This window comes from Mesoplodon bidens (assembly GCF_964165515.1).
Source record: "Mesoplodon bidens genome assembly, chromosome: 19".
Classification (NCBI taxonomy): Eukaryota; Metazoa; Chordata; class Mammalia; order Artiodactyla; family Ziphiidae; genus Mesoplodon; species Mesoplodon bidens.
In genome coordinates, this window is record NC_138179.1 from 50,683,585 (window position 1) to 50,701,433 (window position 17,849).

Below are 17,849 nucleotides of genomic sequence, written 5' to 3' on the forward strand. Positions count from 1 at the left end.
GAAAAGAAAGAAAATAACCAACTTCAAAAGGACATCACAATAAAACAAGCCTATTTGGGAGAGTTTGAGGAATTTTTTCTTCCTCTCTAACATCTTTCTGAAATAATTTCATGGGCATTAATTGCATGAATATGGTCAGATTAAAAGGTGCTCAGGGCTTTCCTGGTGGCGCAGTGGTTAAGAATCTGCCTGCCAATGCAGGGGACACGGGTTTGAGCCCTGGTCCGTGAAGATCCCGCATACCGCGGAGCAACTAAGCCCATGCACCACAACGACTGAGCCTGCGCTCCAGAGCCCACGTGCCAAAACTACTGAGCCCACGTGCCACAACTACTGAAGCCCACGCGCTTAGAGCCCGTGCTCTGCAACAAGAGAAACTGCCACAATGAGAAGCCCACTCACCACAAGGAAGAGTAGCCCCTGCTCAACGCAACTAAAGAAAGACCATGCGCAGCAAAGAAGACCCAACGCAGCCATAGACAAATAAATAAATAGATAAATAAATAAATAAATTTTTAAAAAGGTGCTCAGGCAGAACTTATAATTCCATACCAGGTGATTTCAAGTCCCGTGGTAAAATTAATTGGTGTAACATGTTCTTGATTTCTGGCAAGTTTCTAAAAGAGTATAACTTTCTTGGTGTTGTTTCTTGTGTCTGCAGCAGAGGGATACCATGCAAGATAACCTGCTAAAGATCCAGCAGGAAATGGCTGAACTGGAAGCTGTGTTAGAGCAGCACGGGAGCCAGGCTTCTCACAGCTCCCTTTCCCTCATAGCCGATTCTTGTGCCCCTGAGGACCTGCTAAATCTGGAACAAAACACATCAGAAAAAGGTTTGTAATATTGGCCAAACTGTTACCTTAAGCAAAATTCTTCCTTCCCTAAGCCTTTATCTCTTTCTGAAAAGTAGGGACCCAGCTCCAACATTTTATGATCTTTGCTCAGCATATATTTGCTGAGTCACTCCGTGGGAAATCTTAGAGCCTTTCTTCTAGTCTCTGCTTACAACTAATTTACCATTCAGAGGGCCCAAGACAGTCAGTAAGCATCGTCATCTGAGTACCCACAGTAAGGAAATGCTATGGGGCACCCACAGGAAGCTGAGTGTCATGGGGCAGATTGGAAATAGGTAACCCCATCATTTTAGAAAGTTTATAAAAAAACCACTCAGACATGTTTCTTATAGCACGTGTCAGATCACAAAGCCCTATTTAGTCTACTTTCTGGTTTATAGACAGAGACGTCTATATATACTTCAGGAACTGCACCTTGATCCACAGAAAGCCCAATTATGTGGCAGAGACAGGTGCTTTATAACAGCATGATTGTTATCAACAAGACGAGGCATTTGGAGTAACTGGGCAGGGGGAGCTGCTCTGAGCTGACTCCCTATAAGAAGTGAGCACCAAGCTGAGAAATAACCTGGCATAAAGGAAGGAAAGTGAGATGAAAATTTGAGTTTTAACTGGAAAAAGCCTGTGAAAAACAACACATCAGGCAGGGTTTTAAACAGGGGCAAATACACAGACACTCAGTGAGAGGCTAGGCATAGGCCTGGGTTCCGGGGGGGAGCTGGTGCTAGCTACCCAGCTAACTTAGTGTTCAAGTCCTTCTTCGTTCTCCCTTCCTCAGGCCTACAGGGGGCCAAAGGACCTTCCTCTGAGTCTTTCTAGGAACTCTACTCTTAATTATTCAGGAGAGTGGCGTTGGTCCCGGAGTGTGTGCCTTGTAGTGTTTTTATGTTCAGAGAGAAACAGTAAGTAGCTCATGCATGAGAAGCTAGGAACTCTGTTGCTATGGCAGTGGTTCAAAATGTATTTCCTTCAATGCATTCTTTGTAACTATCTTCACTTAGTTCATCTCCCAGATAATGTAGCCCCAAGTCTCGTCACCATCACAATTCTCGTTGGTGCTTTCACCACCTTCAATCTAAGAACAGACTAGACTTTCAGTTTGAAAGCACCAGATATAAAATTCTATTGTCTGGCTTTGAATATGTGTGTGAATCTACCATCTCATCTTTGTGGTTGGGGGGTATATTTTCCTGAAGATCTGTACACAAAATGTTTCTTTGTGGCTTTTTTTTTCATAAGTGCTATACTTTTATGTATTCTATTTTACTATGGATTTGAAAAACTGAAAACTTCTTCTGAATTTCTATATAAAACATTTTTTTTAATGAAAGAGCTTTTACTCTATCCTTTGTGGTAAACTTATTCATTGGTCTACTTTCTCATGAAATTATAATATCCTCAGAGTTTTGAAGTAGGTGGGTATATGTTGAGAGGAGGGAAGAGAGGCTTATGAGAATTTCTCCATTTAAAAAGAAGTGTCTCCTCTCCCAACTCCAGAGAGTGTCTGCCATGCCCACTTATATTTGCACAACTTGAATATGTTGTTCAAATTGCTCAAATGCTACTTCTCAAGGAGATCACCTATAAGCACAGTATTTTTTTTTTTTTTTTCCCTTGCGGTACGCGGGCCTCTTACTGTTGTGGCCTCTCCCATTGCGGAGCACAGGCTCCGGACGCGCAGGCTCAGCGGCCATGGCTCACGGGCCCAGCCGCTCCGCGGCATGTGGGATCCTTCCGGACCAGGGCACGAATCCGTGTCCCCTGCATCGGCAGGCGCACTCTCAGCCACTGCGCCACCAGGGAATCCCAACCACGGTATTTTTTATTGTAATTTTTAAGTCTCTGACTTTTCCGGCCCCACTTTACCCTGTTATACTGTTAGATTTTTTTCAATAGCCCTTATTAACCTTTTTTTTTTTTTTTGATTTATTTTTGGCTGCGTTGGGTCTTCGTTGCTGCACTCGAGCTTTCTCTAGTTGCGGTGAGCAGAGGCTACTCTTTGTTGGGGTGCGGGCTTCACATTGCGATGGCTTCTTGTTGCAGAGCCCAGGCTGTAGGCGCACAAGGCTCCAGTAGTTGTGGCTCACAGGCTCTAGAGCACAGACTCAGTAGTTGTGGCACATGGGCTTAGTTGCTCCACAGCTTGTGGGATCTTCCCGGACCAGGGCTTGAACCTGTGTGCCCTGCATTGGCAGGCGGATTCTTAACCACTGCGCCACCAGGGAAGGCCCTTAACTTTTAACAATATCTAATTTGTTTTGCATATTGTTTAGAGTTCCTCCTTACCTCCCACTAGAATGTAGTCTCCATCTGGGCAGAGAACCCTTACACCTGAGCCTGGATCACAGTAGGTGCTCAATAAATATTTTAATTCACATGATTAAAACTCTGAAGCCCACTCTATAGAGTTACTGAAAGAAAATTTCTAGGTATGGATTCTGGAATTTTGTGGCTTTATTTCTGAAACATTTTGAGCATCAACTTAATAGCAGCTCAAGTTTTGTGCCTTTTTCCCTCTTAAATTGGTGTGAGTCTAACTGAAATTCAAGCAAACTTCTTAATCCTGAGAAAAGCAGTTTTGTTTACCTTCAGCTGTACTAAAATGACTTATTCTTTAAATAAATGTTTTATTTTTTAATAACTTTAGATTTACAGAAAAGCAGCAATGATAGTACAGAGAGTTCCTACAGGAACTCTACCCCTTACCTAGTTTCAGTTTCCCCTAATGTTGTCATCTTCCATTACCATGCTACTTTTGTCAGAACGAAGAAACCAACATTGGCGCATTACTAGTAATGAGCGAAACTCTAGACTTAATCATATTTCACCAGTTTTTATTTTTATTTATTTTTATTTTTTATTATTATTTTATTTTTAGCTGTGTTGGGTCTTCGTTTCTGTGCGAGGGCCTTCTCTAGTTGCAGCAAGCGGGGGCCACTCTTCATTGCGGTGCGTGGGCCTCTCACTATCGCGGCCTCTCTTGTTGTGGAGCACAGGCTCCAGACGCGCAGGCTCAGTAGTTGTGGCTCACGGGCCAAGTTGCTCTGCGGCATGTGGGATCTTCCCAGACCAGGGCTCGAACCCGTGTCCCCCGCATTGGCAGACAGACTCTCAACCATTGCGCCACCAGGGAAACCCCAGTTTTTATTTTTTAAGAATCCGTATTCTTAATGATGATGAAAGCTCCTTTTCCAGGATCTTTACATCAAATGTCCTGCCCTCAGCCTAGATCTGCCCTACTGTTTACCTAAGGGTCATTCCCAAGCCTGCATAATATTTTTGTGCAAACGTGTATTCTTACCCATTATGAATGATGTGTACCTCCCTCTGCAGGTAAAGCTATTTCATATCAGGCACTTTGTTTTTATTTTTGTTTTGTTTTTTTCCTCCTGAATTACCTGTCATTCATAAAGCAAACATTAGCATTTGTAACATCGTAGTCCATTACAGCTGAAATGATTTTCAGACACATCTGAGCTTTTCTGCGCTACAGTACGTTCATTCCTGAAAGCTTATAGTTTATCATTTCTCAATATCTCTTTCCTCCTTTTCAATGTCTTTCTCTTTGATTCTTCCCAATACTTTTCAACAATGCTTATTAGCACCTAATAGGCAGTCAGTAAATTTATTAAATGTTTGGTCTGGCCCATATTTCCTACCCATGAAGAATATAACATATTAAGACCCACAGATGAAGGAATGATTTCAGGGGGGACTACAGTACTGTTCCAGTACTTGGGCTCTGGATCACTGCATCTATGAAATAAGGATTAAGGAAAAAGAAGAGCAGAAAAGTTTTTCCCTGTATTTTTTAGGTACTATTGAGTTATTGAATCCTAACTCAGGTTAGCTTATTTTCTTTGTAGCTTGGGCCCCATTGTAGTGAAAAGGGGAACTTGTATGTTAAATGTCCAGATGGTGGAATGACTTTTTAATATCTATTTTTGTGTCTGAGGCCTTTCCCTCCCCACCCTTTCACTTAAAAAAATAAAAAAGCCCTTTCCAATAGTTCATTCTGTCACTTTGCTGTACACCGGAAACTAACACAACATTGTAAATCAACTATACTTCAATAAGTTTTTTTTTTAATTAAAAAAATAATTCTGTTTGGCGTGATTCCTTAGACATTGCACATTACCTTTTATCAGTGATCACCTTGTATTTAGGGGGGAAATGATGCCTATATTAAAAACTTTACATTCCAGTTGGAAGAAAAACCTGCTGGTTCATGGTTAGACCCTTCTTTGTTTCAGCACCTTACAGTAGCTCCAGGCAGGGTTCTTGTGTTCCTAGAAACTCACAGGGCCAGAAAAGAAGACTATAAAGGAAACTATAAATAATGTATTTGAGGATTAACTCAGGAAATCAATGATTATTTCCCCCCAGGCTACCCAGTGTCTTAAAAAAATAGTTTAATTAATACAGCCCTTTGTTTAAATTTTTCTGCCTTTATTTATGGATTTTGGCTTTTCTAATAAAAACTCAAAATAAATTATAGTCATCAGTGACTTTGTAATGGATAGAAGACATTTGTAATTTTTAAGTATTTGTTTTTGCTTTTTAAATATTTCTGCCTTTAAGCCACTTCCTAGGAAGCAGTGACACACTAATACATTTGGAGGAATTAATGAATAAAAAGGATGTACTAACGTGCCAGAACTGTGCCTTGGGTCTGTCCTGTGGTTTTTCCTTTCTTGTGCCAGTTCATCATTAGTTCCATGTATTACTTCCAGGTTCCTTATCAGTTGGCACCTTGTTTTTTTGTTTGTATTGGTTTTTCGGTTTATTATTTCCTTAGTAATTGAAAATGTGAAGCAAAATGTCACCTCTGTTTTCTTTCTCATCTGACCCCTCCCTCGTTTCCACACACATGCAAAAACTCAAACCCCCATCCTATACAATCTTTTTTTTTAATCATATATTGAGTTTATTTGAGCTCTAAAATATTTAAATATCAACATGCACCTTAACATTGAGTGATTTCACGGGTCGTGCCCAACACAGAACTTGGACAGGAAATCCTTTGGCCTTGGTGCTTCTGTTTCATGGAAAAACCGCATGACCTGTGTCTGCTGCTTCCACGCTTTGTTTCTTCCAGCTCCATCTTTCCCTTAATGACCAGAAGATCAGCCACCCTGGGGTCTATGGCGTGGGCATTCTTCATAAACATTTCTCGGACTTTATCCGGTCCCTGTTTCACAAAGATGTCTAGCTGGAATAAATGCACAGTGTTCGGCACCTCCCGATACCAGGCGCGGTAGAGCTCACGCAGCCTTCGCTTAGCCTCGTTCATGTCCCGATTGAAAATGGGCTTCACCGAGGTGCTGGCTGCAGCAGCAGCCGGGCGGAGGCCACTCGTCTTGCTAAAGCCCTGTACAGTCTTTGATGTGGAGGCGATAGGGATGGAGAAGAGAGTGCGCTTTGTGCTTTCTAGTACTTTCTCTTCCCTATTGTCTGAGGTGATTTGAGTACAATTTAGTTTGCTGCAGAGATAAAAATTCATTTCCTATTCTTATGTCCTTATCATTCAGGGCCAAAAAATATAAATATATTATTTTTTCAGCCTTGTCTCAGCTGGGTATCTTTATTTACCCAGTTTTAAAGTGTTCCTTTTATTGTTGTTATTATTTTTTAGTCATTGAGTTCCATTTGGTGCTGTATCACTTGTGTTTATAGAATTCTGTCTGATATACCTGTTTAAAAACCAATCTGATGGGGACTTCCCTGGTGGTGCAGTGGTTAAGAATTCGCCTGCCAATTCAAGGGACACGGGTTCAAGCCCCGATCCGGGAAGATCCCACATTCCGCAGAGCAACTAGGCCGGGGTGCCTCAGCTACCGAGACTGTGCCGCAACTAGAGAAACCCTGCGCGCAGCAACAAAGACCCAACTCAGCCAAAAATAAATAAATTAATTTATTTTTTAAAAAACCAATTTGATTGTCACAGATTGCTGCTTTTGAAAAAAATTGATATTCTCACCTGAATTATCACCACCAGGACAAAGCAGTAAAGTAGATTTCTTTGTTTTCTCATTCCATCTACAGCAGTATTAACTTCAGAGAAAAGTAGTGAATATCCTATAAGCCAGAATCCAGAAGGCCTTTCTGCTGACAAGTTTCAAGTATCTCCGGATTGTTCCACCAGTAAAAATAAAGAACCAGGAATGGAAAGGTAAGAAGTAATAAATGTCAAGTTTGGTAGCTAAGTAACACCTGTACTTACATTAAACTTTTAGTGTTAATTTTTTTTTCACCATACTTTCTCTAGTTTTTTGTACACAGACATATCTAACCTCTCATTGCCCTAGGACACTTCTTTTGTTTAATTGTATGTAGGCTCTTTGGACCTGTACAAGGCATGAGCTACAACATGAGAAATTCACAGTAGATCTGTCCCTTTTCAAGGTCAGAATAAAATACAGAACTAAAACCTCAACAGGCCTGGAGGCTGACGGTAGACTTCTCCAAGGCCGCCCTTGCCCTAATTGAAGTTTTTGCCTTCCTAGAAAAAGTTTAGCTATTAATTTACCCCAGTAAATATTCAGAATATCTTCCAGGGATGTTGTTCACATCACTATTGATATAAGACAATATAACACTTTATAGTTTTAAAAATACTTTATCTACTTCTTCATTTGATCTTTATAAAAACACAGTGAAAGTAAAAGGACAAGTTCTGGACTATTATTCCAAATTGACAGTTCAGGATAAGAGTCTCAGAACTGATAGAGTCACACATCTCATGAGTCTAGAAAGGAAAAGGAATTCATATTTATTGAGTTTCTACCAAGTGTATGTATATTTTCACTTATCTCTCTGGGAATAGTGACAAGTTGTCAATAATCTAATCACACCATCTTTTCCAAGCATCTTGGATTGGACTGAGGATATATTTTTGAGGCTGTGATAATGGCCTGATGGCTGTGATAGAGAATGAAAAGATTTGACCTCCATAGGCCCTAAACCCATGATTAGAGGTAATGACCTCATTGCTGTGCTTTAACCGATTGAGCTAACCACCTGTTTAATATTCAGATGAAATATTCCTCTTCCTCCACCCCCACCCCAGTATACCCTATAGAGACTTCTATTAAAAAACCTACACATTGATTGAACTTCCTCCACTAGACTGCTTGAGGAACAGTTCAGGTCTTGCTCATCTTTAATCCATGGAGCCTAGCTTTAGGCTAATACTAAATACCCAATAATTGTTTGAATCAGTTATCTGATCTCTGAGGTCCTTTAAATCTGCTGATAAGTATCGTATTCAGCAAAGTTCTAAACACCTGAAAGAGTAGAGGAATTACTGTGTGCATATGCTCTTCTAACAATATATTATAGCTGGCTTTTATTTTTAGAATGACTCTGGACATTGAAAAGGTAGGAGGTAGGGATGATTCTATGAATTCTGCTAAAACTGGGTAGAAAGAATGAGTGTAGCAATGTCAAAATTAATCAGCTTATTTTCATGAGAGAGCTGATTCTCATACATTCATTTGAAATAGTGTATAGAATTTGAGTGAGTGGCAGTGGATAATTTGGTGAAATTTGCTGACATGCTTTTAAGTGGCTAGGAGATATACTGCCTCAGGCCAGACCCTAAGGAGAGATGTTATATGTCAGCCCTGACATGTTGGCAGACATCGTGAACCCAGACTCCTAGCCATCTCTCGTGTTCCCTCTTGCTAGTCATTCCCGATCTCTGACAGTGAGCTCTTTCACTTATGCCTTGGCTGCCTGGGAAGTATGATTAGTCCTTTCACAAGCTACAGTGATGGTTTTCTCCTTTCATCCTTTTTTCTAGGTCTTCCCCTTCTAAATCGCAGTTGTCAGATAATAGTCGGTATATGCACAGCCACTCAAGGAGTCTTCAGAACGGAAACTGCCCACCTCAAAAGGAGCTTGAGGTTGTTGATGTGGAGGAGCAACAGCTGACGGAGTCTGAGGCCCAGGATTTAATGGAGCTGTCTTCTCTGCCAAGACAAGATCTAGGTAATATTTCATCTGCTCTGATGGAGAAAACACTTTTATTTTACTCCGAGTATTAACCTAAAGATATTCTGATGAATCAGCTTTCAAATGTGGTAGTCTATCATGAATGCATCTGTTATACTTAAACCCATTGGAAAAATAGCTTGAATGTTAATCCAAGTTGAACATTATTGCCGCTGTTGATCAGTCTATATTGGTTTAACTCTAACAGTTTTGAGGATGGGATAGTCTTGGTGCTCTCTAAATATTTTACTTCAACTGTTAGATGAGAGTTCTAGGGTCCTAGGGTAAAGTTTTAGGCTTGTCCTTTATTGAAAAATGAGTCAGATCTCTAAAGTAAGCTCTTGTTTTATGAATTAATGAATATAAATTGCTATATATTATATGCCTTATAAATCACTGTAACTGAATGGTGTGTTTTATGGCTTGTAAATCAAGGTTTTAATCAGTAAAGAAAGTTTTAAATTAATCCTGAAAAACACATTATCATAAAAGGTGCTCTTAGACATCTAAATGTTTTTGGCCATGTTCACTAGGGTCATTTTAGGAATCTCATACATTCTACTTAGCTGTGCTTACTTGCTGATGGAGTGACATTTTCTGAAATGTTTCAGGGATGGTCTGTTTTTAATTTGGTAATGATATCTGATGATTTATTAAGTGAAAAAGTTAATGATATCATCATGGATGAAGAAACAAAAATCATTTTGATTGTATTTAGTCAACTATTTGTATTTGGTTTTTTTTTTTTAAGTTTCAGTGATGTAGGAAGTGCCAAAATATTCACAAGCAGCCCAAAGATTTAAGTATACATTTGAGTATAACTGAATCACTTTGCTGTACACCTGAAACTAACACAACGTTGTAAATCAACTATACTCCAATATAAAATAAAAATTTTTTAAAGAAGTGTACATTTGAATCAAAACCATCCCCTAAGAACTAAACTGATAAATGACAGAAATTATAGAAAGCAGGCTTTCTTATAACATTGCATTTAATATCTAAGGTGCAAACATATTTCATGTTAAAACTGAAATAGGGTAGCATCTTAAAAATCAATGGTATCTTTCTTTAATTTTTAATTTTATTTTTAATTGTGGTAAAAAAAACATAAAATTTACCTCAACCATTTTTAAGAGCTCAGTAATGTTAAGTATACTCCCATTATTGTGCAATAGATCTCTAAAATTTGTTCATCCTATAAAACTGAAATTCTGTACCCATTAAATAGCAGCTCCCCATTTCCCCCTTCCCCTATCCCCTGGGAGTCAGCATTCTACTTTCTAAGAGTTTAGATACTCTAGATAACTCATGTAAGTGGAATCATGCAGTATTTGTCCTTTTGTGACTGACTTTTTTCATATAGTATACTGTCCTCAAGGTTCATCCATGTTTGTAGCTTTTTTAAAACCATTGTGTGTGTAGATAGATATAGATATATACGTATCTCACATTTTCTGCATCCATTTATCCAATGATAGACATTTGGGTTGCTCCCACCTCTTGGCTATTGTGAATAATGCTACAACAAACATGAGTGTGTGCATTTCTCCATTTTATTGTAATTAAATGTAATAGGTGAAGAGTAGTTCATTGGAATGGATGTGGCATAATTTATTTAATCTCATTGTACATTTAGTTTGTTTCTAAAACCTTACTGTTATAAACAATGTTGCAGTGAACATTCCTATGACTATACTTACAGACCCCTTTTATGTCCTTAGGATACATTTCTAAAACTAGAATTGTTGACTGCAAGTATAAACACACAAGGCTGTTGCTACATAATGCCAAACTTCCTTTAGAAAAGTTAAGCTGCTTTGCACATCTACCAACAGTGTTATTAATGTACCCATTTTTCTCTTAACCTAACTTAATCTGTCTTTTTAATTCTTAGCAGAGACTAGATGTTATAATTCAAAATTCACTGTCATATAGATTAAAGTTCTTTCCTCATTCCTTTCAGAGGGAACCCCTCACCTAGAATCTGGAATCAGCCTCTTCTCTGATGACCCTGAGTCTGATCCCTCTGAAGACAGAGCCCCAGAGCCAGCTCATGTTTGCAGCATGCCACGCTCAGCCTCTGCACTGAAATTACCCCAATTTCAAGTAGAAGAATCTTCCAGGAGTCCGGCTGCTGCTCATACTACTAATACTGCAGGGTATAATGTGAGGGAAGACAGTGTGAGCAGGGAGAAGCCAGAGTTGATATCTTCAACACAAAGAAGCAACCAAAGAATTTCTATGGTGGCATCAGGCTTGACCCCACAAGAATTTGTGAGTGTATCCATATGTATTTCCCTAATGACTGAGCCTTCATTAACATACCGCAATGGCTTTAAATGGGTACTAGCTGTGAATAACCTATAGGAAGAAATCTGGCAAACAAGCTCATTACTATGTAATTTCATTTCCATTACTAATTTCTGAAAACTTATACCTAGATAAAGCTATAGCATGGATTATTTTGTATGTATTTAGTAAAGGAAATAATTATTAAATATTAGCAGAAAGGTTATGGTTTTGAGTATAATACAGAGCTTTTTTATTTTAATTTTCGTTCTGCCTAAAAAAGCAAGGAGCTATGGCTCTACTCTGCAGAAGGCATCTTTTCCCCACCTTTGTTCACATCGGAGTGAACTTACCAACATGATTAACTAAATTTAAACTGGTTCCAAGGACATGGCCAGATAGTGGCATTTCTCCAGTGTTTATTTATCTTTATCCTGGCTTGTAACACTGTTATCCAATAGCTTGCCCTGTCAGTTCTACCCTACAATAACCCATCCCTGTTAGGGTTTTGACATCTCCTGCTAGAAACAGGAATTGTTTTGTGCTGTGGGAAAATACCCATTCAAGTATTAAGACCACTGAAACTTTGTTTCTACTTGGATTGAGCATAGATTTCAGACATCATAGGAAATTTATCTCCCCTTAATTAATCACCATCAATTACTCATTAATTGAGTGAAGATTTCTTTAAAACCATGATAACACACCAGAGTATCAAACAGATTCAAGGGCTTCCCTGGTGGCGCAGTGGTTGAGAGTCCGCCTGCCGATGCAGGGGACACGGGTTCATGCCCCTATCCCGGAAGATCCCACATGCCGCGGAGCGGCTGGGCCCGCGAGCCATGGCTGCGGAGCCTGTGTGTCCGGAGCCTGTGCTCCGCAACGGGAGAGGCCACAGCAGTGAGAGGCCCGCGTACAGCAAAAAAAAAAAAAAAAAAAAAAAAAAAAAAAAAAACAGATTCAATAGTGGATGCTATTTATTGCACACTGAGAAATGATTCAGTCATTCTTAAGTATCTTTCTTAATATATCCTTCCTGGAATAGAAACCATTTCTCATCCTAGCTTCTCCATAGGTTAGCAGCTCAGCATGACCTCTGTGACCAGATGTGTCCCACTACTAAAAGGGCAAAGTAAGCTGTGTCTGACCTAGTAGATACAATGAATAAATTCTCATCAATAATGCCAGAATTCTCATCTCACAACCATGTGCCCAGAACAGCTATTTGCTCTAAAAATTCATACCTATGTCTGTTTATATTGCTCTTGATCTTTTGTCAACACATCTAAAATACCCATTTATTCACTGAAAATTAGCATTCCTTATTCCTTTGTTTTGTGAGATCAGCTTTTCCGAGAAGGCTAAAACGATCTAATCTTTCTTGCCATGGGCAATCCTGAACTGCAAATGAGACTCTAAGTGGTTTGGGTACATATTGTCTCTAAACAAGCAAAGAAGAAAACTTTTCAGCTCTATTCAGACTTGCCGAAGTGTGGTAAATTTATTATGAAAGCTGCTGACTGTATTACACATGATTAATTCCGAAGCCCATATTAAGATGATCTTTTCAGCAGTTGCTCTTCTAACTGAATGCTGTTTCAAGGCTGGGATTTCAGCAATTAATCAGTTCAGAATTGCTAATGATCCTGGCAAAGGGCAGTGGCAAAAGGAGGAGGATGTCATTAGCTTCTCCAGCTTGCCTTTTTCAGTGCCCTGTGGCAGTATGGAGTGGGGCAGCATGAAAGAAAGACAGCCCACCCTCCACTGCAGTCTCGTGGGGCACATAAATACTGGCGTGGGTGGTGATGGCTAGCAAATGATGGAAATACCGGCGTGGGTGGTGATGGCTAGCAAATGATGGCCCTTGGTAAACAAAGTTATCTACCAAGCAGTAGCTGCTGATCATGTCAAATGTGTCTATAATGGATCTGGTTAATTTCTTTTACTGCCTATTGATTTTTTATTTGGTTGATAGATAATAGCTAGAAGGCTCTAGATTTCTTTTGGGAAGAATATGAGTCTCTTCCAATCCTTCTCCTTAAGAGGAATTGATAGTTTTTGTACTGACCTTTAGAAGCATCTTGACCTGAACGTTTTAAAACTGTCAGCAGGTTGAATCTAGTTCTTAAGCCACATATCTGAGCATAACTTTCTGTATAGGCAAGTTACCTCTCAGCTTATAAAGTGTAGGCTGATAAATCTAAATTACAGCATAGTAGGGTGTCACTCTGCAAAGAAACTGTCTTAGGGAATCAAATGATTTCTGTTATAAAAGGAAAATTACTATTATTTTGAATCCTTGGTTATAATTCCATGTCTGTTAGCACAGACTCTTTTAGAGTTTCTTCCTCTGAGTTGTACATAACTTTTATTAAATTACTATTTATTTTGAAACTTCATATTAGAATAAAAAGGATGTACCTGGGCTTCCCTGGTGGCGCAGTGGTTGAGAGTCCGCCTGCCGATGCAGGGGACACGGGTTCGTGCCCCGGTCCGGGAAGATCCCACATGCCGCGGAGCGGCTGGGCCCGTGAGCCATGGCCGCTGAGCCTGCGCGTCCGGAGCCTGTGCTCTGCAAGGGGAGAGGCCACAACAGTGAGAGGCCCGCCTACCGCAAAAAAAAAAAAAAGGATGTACCTTTTGTGAGAAAAATGGAGGTTCAAAGCTGGGATAAGTAATACTCAAGCTGTGTTCTAGATGTAAGTTATTATAATGTAATATTTGATTTGATTTCAGGTGCTTGTGCACAAGTTTGCCAGAAAACATCACGTCACTTTAACGAATCTAATTACTGAGGAGACTACTCATGTCATTATGAAAACAGGTACACCAAGAACCTTTACAGAATATGCTGCATCTGTTGCATAAAACTACATGAAGAAATGGGCATGTTTGTTAAGCATAGCATGGGTGACCGTCTTCCAATAGTCAATCCGTTATTGCTTGATGAAAGAAAACTAATAGTTTTGCTGTTTCCTGACCCCCTTTTATTTGGGGTTAAGATTGGAGAGTGGTGAGCCAGAACGATGAATCACTTCTCCTAGTCCACCCGGCCTGGACTGCACTGGGTGAGGGCTTTCTGGGAAGGCAGAGCCTGAGTCCTGGAGGAACAAATGGGGCCAAGAGGGGAATGAGCAGAAGTGAGTCTTCACTCAAAATCTGGGTGGTTGGAAACCCTAGCTCCACGTCCTCACTCCACTCCAACACCTAGTTTGAGTGTGGTTGAGAGTTTTACACGAAACAAGTCCAGTTATCAGCTCTGAGATAGCCTAGCATGTGAAAAAGAAAAAAAGTGAAGGGAAAAATTCATTTGTCCCACACCTTCCCCTTTTTAAATCTTAAGTATGGGGCTTCCCTGGTGGCACAGTGGTTGAGAGTCCGTTTGCCGATGCAGGGGACATGGGTTCGTGCCCCGGTCCGGGAAGATCCCACATGCTGTGGAGCGGCTGGGCCCGTGAGCCATGGCCACTGAGCCTGCGCGTCCTGCGGGGCCTGTGCTCCGCAACGGGAGAGGCCACAACAGTGAGAGGCCCGCGTACCGCAAAAAAAAAAAAAAAAATCTTAAGTATGACTTGTGTGATGACAAGGGAGACCTCGGAGGCTTTTAGTTGACTGGAAGCTAAATCTGAGTAAACATTTCAGGACTGCTAACAAAGCTCATTTGAAATTGGGCCTTATTGATACAAGCCTCATGTCCAGAGCAAGTGAGGTGATGATCCCGACACCCCACCCCACCCCCACTGGAGCGAACACCTGGAAGGTGTGTGCTCTGTTTTGAGCACCATGCTTTCTTTTCATGCTGGTCCCTGACAACTGGAGAGTGTTTATCCAGAGGTAGATGAAGAGAATGGGGAAAAGGAATTCAAAGCAATGTCATCTGAAGGACAAATGAAGGAATGGGAAGACTTAAGGGAACAAGACAAGTGTCTTGAAATATCTGAAGAGTTCTTATCTGGAGGAGGAGTTAGGTTCACTTATGGGCCCCAGAAAGCAAAGACTGGTGCCTATGGCACACAGAAGATGCAGATTGAAGCTCAACTCTTAAAACCTTCCTAACAAAATGGACTCTCGGGTCCTCTCCAGGGTGTTTCTGTTCATACAGCTGAAGGTTCTTGAGCATAGGGTCCAGACTCCTTGGCAGGGACATGCTACCTTAGAACCTCTAAGAGCTTAGGTTTCTACTGTGTAAAGATCATACTACAGGGTCAGAGGATAGTGCTCACAGGAATCTGATGCCAAAACAAGTTACCATGAGCTAAACTGTTTTAGAGATGAATGTCATTAAACTTGAATATATCTTAAGCTATGGGTTTGGATCAAGGCTGCTGATAGGTGAAAAGAAAACTTTAAAATGCAAATTAAATCTAAAGTAGTTCAGTGTTTAAACTCAAAGGCAATACATTTGCTACTTTTAAACTAAAAATGAGCTAAGATTTCTGAGTTTAAAACATATTATTAAGTCAACCTTCACAACAGTTAAACAAAAAGCTTTAAAAATTGTGAAGAGGGGCTTCCCTGGTGGCGCAGTGGTTGAGAGTCCGCCTGCCGATGCAGGGGACACGGGTTCGTGCCCTGGTCCGGGAAGATCGCGCCCACGTGCCGCGGAGCGGCTGGGTCCGTGAGCCATGGCCACTGAGCCTGTGCGTCTGGAGCTTGTGCTCCGCAACGGGAGAGGCCATGGCAGTGAGAGGCCCACATACCGCAAAAAAAAAAAAAAAAAATTGTGAAGAAAGAGAAAAGATTTTTTTTAATGTGTGAAGAATTCGGTTAGGGAGAATGGCCGTTGCTACTACTGGCAGATGGCCTGCTGTGTTTAGGATTTAGTTAAATACATTTCTCCTGTTTAAAACTAAGTGTTCTTTACTGAGTTTGCTTAGTCCTTCAAACGGGCCTTTAAAACACTAAAAAATAAGCAGAAGTGATACTTCAGCTACTGCTTTCTGAAATACGTTGAAAAGAGAAAAACTATGAAAATACTATATTTTTCTGCCTTACAGAGGAATTAAGAATTGGGGGTTAGGATTCCCCAGGTAGAAGTTCTGGGGGTGAAAATTCATCATTGACATTTCAAATTTAGGATTTCAAAATACTGTTTTCTTTTCCTTTCACATATCGTCATCCAGTAAAATAGATCTTCCCCGTCCACGTGTATCAATACTACCGACATGGGTAATTCCCTGAGCACAGTGACAGACATCTTTAGCTGGCCTTGGCATCTAGAAGATAGGGCAGACATTTCCTGTGGTCTTAACTTCATATCAGCCTTCTCCAGACTTCCAAAGATCCACACCTGCTGGTTAGAATTAGGGGTGCTTCCAGCCTCTGAGTCTATCACCAGGGGTGTTGGAATCATCAATCCAGATTGATCTCAAGTAGCATAAGGAGCTGGGGCGCTTTAGCTTCTTATGGCAGCCCTTCCTGATTTTGTTTTCAACTTCTAATCCTTCGGATGTTTTCCATTCTGCAGATGCTGAGTTTGTGTGTGAACGGACGCTGAAATATTTTCTGGGAATTGCAGGAGGAAAATGGGTAGTTAGCTATTTTTGTAAGTACCATATAATTTCTCCCCTCCTCCCTTTAACCCTCAGAATTGCATTTTGACACCTAACATTTTAACACCCAAGATTTTTGCTGATGCTGAATCTGAATTACGAAAAGGTCTTTAGTGGTAACACTAAACTAGCTTTATCTTTAATGCATAGCTCTTTGTTCAGATAGCTGGTGATGTGGGGGAAAATGTATTTCTTTTTATAACTAATAGGACCTAATCTGCTCCTGGTAATGTTAGCATATGAACTAGGGATTTATTTAATTGTAGGCAGAAATCCATGTGCAGCAGGCACTTTTATAATGTTGAAATTAAGCATCAATGGTGTCTCTAGAAGGAAATCTATTAAGGAGCTGTGGCTTTATAGGGAGAGGACCTCTATTCAGTGTTATTTCTCCCACACTCTTATGTGAATCACTTCACCATCTACCCCCATGAAAGGAGGTCTTCTGCTCTCGTGTGACCTGTCTTTTCTGTGATCTCTTTAGGGGTGACCCAGTCGATTAAAGAAAGAAAGATGCTGGATGAGGTAGGTACTCTGTTTTACAAACTAATCAGAAAAACTTGGTGCCATTGAGTCATACTGAGTCATGAAAATTTATCTGCTTCCTGCCTTGCACTACTTTCTGAAGATTTTCCTTGATGATGTGGATCATCAAGCATTATGCAAGCAGGGACTTCCCAGGTGGTCCAGTGGTTAAGAATCCGCCTTCCAGTACAGGGGATGCAGGTTCGATCCCTGGTTGGGGAACTAAGATCCCACGTGCGGCGGGGCAACTTAGCCTGTGTGCTGCAACTAGTGAGCCTGAGCGCCACAACTAGAGAGAAACAGGCCCACCTAAATCTTACATGCATACACCTTTATAGAAAACTCTTTCACAGTTGAAAAGAATCCTTCAAATTAATATGTAAATGTATCTGTTTAGAAACCCGATTCCTTCAAAGAGATTTTATTTTACTCTTTGATACTGAGAACAGTGAGAGGTAAATAAGATAGAGTGTAGGAGGAGGAATAATTTCAGAACAGCCATCTTAGAGCTGCTGGTGACAACAGATCAGGCAAAATAAAATTAGCGAAAGCAGTTTTAAACTATTATGCACTATTCAGCGTATTCATAATTAATTAATTGATGTTTCTGTTGGTTTTAACTTTCATTCAA

The 17,849-nt window shown here is 40.4% G+C and overlaps 1 protein-coding gene and 1 pseudogene across 2 annotated transcripts in view; one reads left to right on the forward strand and one right to left on the reverse strand.

Annotated features, from left to right (window-relative positions):
• Positions 1 to 17,849, forward strand: part of BRCA1 (BRCA1 DNA repair associated) — a 63,479-nt gene that overhangs the window by 34,695 nt on the left and 10,935 nt on the right. The window contains 7 exon segments of the mRNA XM_081220385.1: positions 662 to 833; positions 6,900 to 7,026; positions 8,659 to 8,846; positions 10,816 to 11,126; positions 13,878 to 13,965; positions 16,609 to 16,686; positions 17,178 to 17,218. Coding sequence (XP_081076511.1) covers positions 662 to 833; positions 6,900 to 7,026; positions 8,659 to 8,846; positions 10,816 to 11,126; positions 13,878 to 13,965; positions 16,609 to 16,686; positions 17,178 to 17,218 — 1,005 coding nt within the window.
• LOC308607672 (NADH dehydrogenase [ubiquinone] 1 alpha subcomplex subunit 6-like) lies at positions 5,795 to 6,357 on the reverse strand (annotated as a pseudogene). Its single transcript has one exon. The product of its transcript is annotated as an NADH dehydrogenase [ubiquinone] 1 alpha subcomplex subunit 6-like (transcript).